This window comes from Neopelma chrysocephalum, unplaced genomic scaffold (genome assembly GCF_003984885.1).
Source record: "Neopelma chrysocephalum unplaced genomic scaffold, ASM398488v2 Primary Assembly neopelma1_174, whole genome shotgun sequence".
NCBI lineage: Eukaryota > Metazoa > Chordata > Aves > Passeriformes > Pipridae > Neopelma > Neopelma chrysocephalum.
In genome coordinates, this window is record NW_020897836.1 from 668,276 (window position 1) to 672,764 (window position 4,489).

At 59.7% G+C, this 4,489-nt stretch overlaps 1 protein-coding gene across 1 annotated transcript in view; it reads right to left on the bottom strand.

Moving 5' to 3' along the window:
- The window catches only part of RAB11FIP5 (RAB11 family interacting protein 5), a 33,932-nt gene extending 33,329 nt beyond the window's left edge, over positions 1-603 (bottom strand). The window contains exon 1 of the mRNA XM_027701921.1: positions 180-603. Within this exon, the coding sequence (XP_027557722.1) occupies positions 180-565 (386 nt within the window). The 5' untranslated portion in view covers positions 566-603. The remainder of the gene's footprint in view (positions 1-179) is intronic.
- Between the last annotated feature and the right edge of the window lie 3,886 nt (positions 604-4,489).

Sequence of the window (4,489 nt, forward strand, 5' to 3'; positions counted from 1 at the left end):
ACACATCCTGGGGTGCACAAGGACCCCACGACACCCACCCTGGGGTATCCAGGGGTGCCGTGACACCACCCTGGGATACACAAGGACCCCATGACGCCCATCCTGGGGTAGCCAGTGACCCCAGGACACCCACCCACGGCCACCCAGTGACCCCATACCCCCCCCCCGGCCGTACTCACCGCTCGTCGGGCTCCCTCCCGCGCTGCCGGGCGGGCTCCAGGGGCACCACGGCCTGTCCCAGGAACCGGTCCATGCCCACCAGCGCCCGGTGCATCACGGTGAGCACCAGCCCGGCGCGGGGCCCGGGCTCGGGGGGCAGCTCGAAGGCGCATTCCTCCCGCCACTCGGGGCTGCCGCCGCTCTTCTCGGCCACCGAGGTGCTGTACTTCTCGCGGCCCAGCTGGATCACGGTGTACGCGTCGCTGCCGCCCGCTTTGCCTTTGCCGGCGCCGGTGCCGCCCTTGCAGCGCAGCCCGCGGGCCCGCACCACCGTCACCTGGACGTGCGTGGGCAGCCAGGCCGGGCCGCCCTCGGCCGGCAGCGCGGCCGCCCGCAGCAGCGCCATGGCCGGGCCGGGGGGGAGCCGGGGGGAAGAGCCGGGGAAGAGCCGGGGAAAAGCGGGGCAGGGCCGCGCCGGGCCCCGCTCGGAGCCGCCGCTGCCGCAGCGAGAGCGACACCGCCCCCGGCCCGGCCCCGCCCACAACGGTCAGGCCACGCCCACAACGGGCACGTAGCCCCGCCCCGTAATCTCTGGCCCCGCCCTCGCCGCGCTGGCCACGCCCCCTACCCTCAGGCCTGGCCACGCCCCGAATGGAGCTGATCACGCCTCCGCCCGCCCGCTGACCACGCCCCCGACGGGGTTTGACCCCGCCCCAACCGGGGCTAGCCACGCCCCTGCCCACTCCGGCTCCGCCCATGACCGGCCTTGGCCCCGCCTCCTCCGCGCCCGGTGTTAACCCCGCCCACGACCCGCGCCGGCCCCGCCCCCTTCGCGCACCCACCTCCGACGCCCCAGGCGGCGGGGGCGTGGTCAAAGTCGTGGGGGCGTGGTCGGACTTCGGGGGCGGGGTCAGAGCTGTTTGGGGGCGTGGTCAGAGCAGGGCGGGCCACGCCCAGCCCCGGGGGGGGCTGTTTGGGGGTCTCACCTGTGCCCCAGGTGTGTCCACAGCCCGCCGGCACCTCCGGCACGGCATTGCCGGCCTGGCCCTGCCCGGCCTGGCTCCCGCACGTGTGCGAGCACAGGGGTGTCCCTGCACATGCAAACACACAGGAGTGTCTGGGCACGTAAAGGAACACACACACACACGTGTCCATGCCCAGGTGTGTCCACACCCAGGTGTTTCTACACCCTGGTGTGTCCACGCCCAGGTGTGTCCATGCCCAGGTATGTCCATGCACATAAAGAAACACACACACACACATGTGTCCATGCCCAGGTGTATTCATGCCCCGATGTGTCCATGTCCAGGTGTGGCCATGCCCAGGTGTGTCTATTGACATAAAGAAACACACACACACATGTGTCCATGCCCAGGTGTATCGGTGCCCAGATGTGTCCATGCCCAGGTGTGTCCATGCCCAGGTATGTCCGTGCCCAGGTATGTCCATGCACATGAAGAAACACACACACACACACGTGTCCATGCCCAGGTGTATCCATGCCCAGCTGTGTCCATGCCCAGGTGTGTCTGTACCCAGGTGATTCCACACCCCAGTGTGTCCACGCCCAGCTGTATCCACACCCTGGTGTGTCCATGCCCAGATGTATCCGTGCCCAGCTGTTTCCACACCCCCATGTGTCCGTGCCCAGCTGTTTCCACACCCCCATGTGTCCATGCCCAGGTGATTCCACACCCCGGTGTGTCCGTGCCCACACCAACACCCACCTGCACATTCCAACCTGCGTGTTCTCCTCTGGCTGCTGGAGCCCCCCCAAACCCCCCAAACCCGGGGGCTTTGCAGATCCCCTCGTGTGCTGTTCTCCCATGACCTCACACACACACAGGAGCAGATTCCCACTATCCCAACAGGATTATTCCCAACGGCATCGAGCCACACACCCCCTTTCCCCACCCCGAGCTCCACCTCACACCCTCAGGAGCGTTCCCAGCCCGGAGCGGGGTGTGGGACACACCAACACACCCCCAGTGGCCCCAATCCTAATTAAACCCGCTCCCTGACCCCATAACTCCATCCCATTCCCGGCCCCTGGAGCAAGGTCAGGGCGCGGAGCCGTGCCGGGCGCCGGGCCTGGAGCGCTGATCCCACTGTGATAAGGGATGTCCGGGGCCGTCCCGGGTCAGCGCCCGCTCTGCCCTATCGCTCCCATCTCCCTCTCCCGGCTCCCGCTCCGTGTTCCCGGAGCTCCCGGGGCCGGAGGCGCCCGTTCCGCTCGGCCGCGGGGACACGGGGACTAAACGGTCTTTGAGGTCCCCTCCGACCCAAACCATTCCACGATCCGTGATTCCTGCGCCCCCTCCCCTTGCTTTTGGGGCTCCCTGACGCTGCTCACGGGAACGAAGCTGCCGAGCGCAGGAACAGCCGCGTTCTGCCCCAGAAAGCCCCCGAGCGAGGGGATAAACTGCCGAAAATCCTGCGTTTTTTCCGTCGGGATGCTCTGCCCCGGCTGTATTCAAATCTCCCATTAAAATATGCTTCGGATGGGAATAAAAAAAACCTACACTGGGAATTTCTTATCGCCCCCGAGACGAAATCAAATCCAATTATCCCTCCGGTCCGGCGCCCGTTCCCGCTCCGCCGGCCGCCCCTTATCCCTCCTCAGCATCTGCTTTTGATTTTCCCTTCTTTTGATTGTTTTTCCACATTTTTTTTTATGCTCTGATTATCTCTCCTCTCGCAACATCTCCTCCTCTCCGCCACTTCCCATCTTTTACCTTCATAATTGGGATTTTTTTATCCATCTCCCTTCCCCTTCCCCGCCCCGCTCCCATTTATTTCTCTCTTATTTATTCAACTCTTTTATTTCGCTGACACCTCTGCATTCTGAGGCATAAAGAGGTTTTTTAATTACCCCTGAAATCAATTATTACGTTTTTTGTTCCACTCTTGAACCGAAGGGAACACGGGGATCCTTTGCACTGTCCTGGGCTGGGTGGAATTTTGCTGCAACTTTAATTTTCAGCTTGAATTTTTCCCTTCCAATTCAATATTTCCTTCAACTTTAATTTTTGCTCTAACCTTAGTTTTTCTGCTTTAACCTTAATTTTTTTTGCTTTAATTTTTCCTTCAGTTTTAATATTCCCTGCAACATATTCTGCAATTCTATGATTAATTTTTGCTTTATTTTAATATTTCCTTCACCATTCATTTTTGCTTTATTTTAATTTTTCTTTCAACTTTAATTTTTTCTTTACTTTATTTTTCCCTTTAATTTCTCCCTTAATTTTTTCTTCAATTTTTGCCTAACTTTAATTTTTTCTTCCTCCTCCTCCTCCATGGCATTTCCCTCTCACAAATCACCCTAATACTTCCCTAAATCTCATTGCAATGACATGCTGGATGTGGGATCCCATCTAACCAAGCTCCCTTCCTGGGAAGAAGCTGGAAAATAATAGAAATTACATGATTTTGCTCTTTTTCCTCACTTTTGGTGCAAAATACTGCTCTCCACCCTGGTGGGACCATCAGTGCCTAGTGCTCCTCAACCCGGGAGCTTCCCAACCTGGAGCTGACCCTCCCTAGGGATGGGAAAAGCACCTTGTTGGGGTTGCAAAGAAAGTGGATTTTCCTGGGATGCTGAGCCAGGCTTTGCTTTGGGATGGCAGCAGGATCTGGGATCGTCTCCCCCAAGGCTCGTTGGCTCTTTGGATTAATTTTCTGATGGTGCTGAAATCCAGAGTGGGAGCAACTGCACAAAAAGTCCTGGAATTGAAGGGAAGGGATGAAGGACGAGCCAGAGTTGGGGATCCAGCACCTCAAATGTGCTGGTGGATGAAAGGTTGGAGATGCTCCATCCACATCCACTGGCATCCCAAAAAATCCCCATGCCCTGGGCTGATCCCCCAGCGTGGGCAGCAGGGCAGGGGGGGATTCTGCCCCTCTGCCCCTGTCTCAGCTGAGACCCCCCTGCAGAGCTGCTCCAGCCCTGGGAACAACAGCACAAGGACGTGGAGCTGCTGCAGAGAGTCCAGAGGAGGCCCCGGAGCTGCTGCCAGGGCTGGAGCCCCTCTGCTCTGGAGCCAGGCTGGGAGAGCTGGGGGGGTTCCCCTGGAGAAGAGAAGGCTCCAGGGAGAGCTGAGAGCCCCTTTTAGGGCCTGAAGGGGCTCCAGGAGAGCTGGAGAGGGACTGGGGACAAGGGATGGAGGGACAGGCCAAGGGGGAATGGCTTCCCTCTGGAAAAGTGAAGATTTGGGTGGGATATTGGGAAGGAATTCCTGGCTGGGAGAGTGGGAAGCCCTAGCACAGGTTGGGCAGAGAAGCTGTGGCTGCCCCTGGATCCCTGGAAGTGTCCAAGGCCAGGTTGGATCAA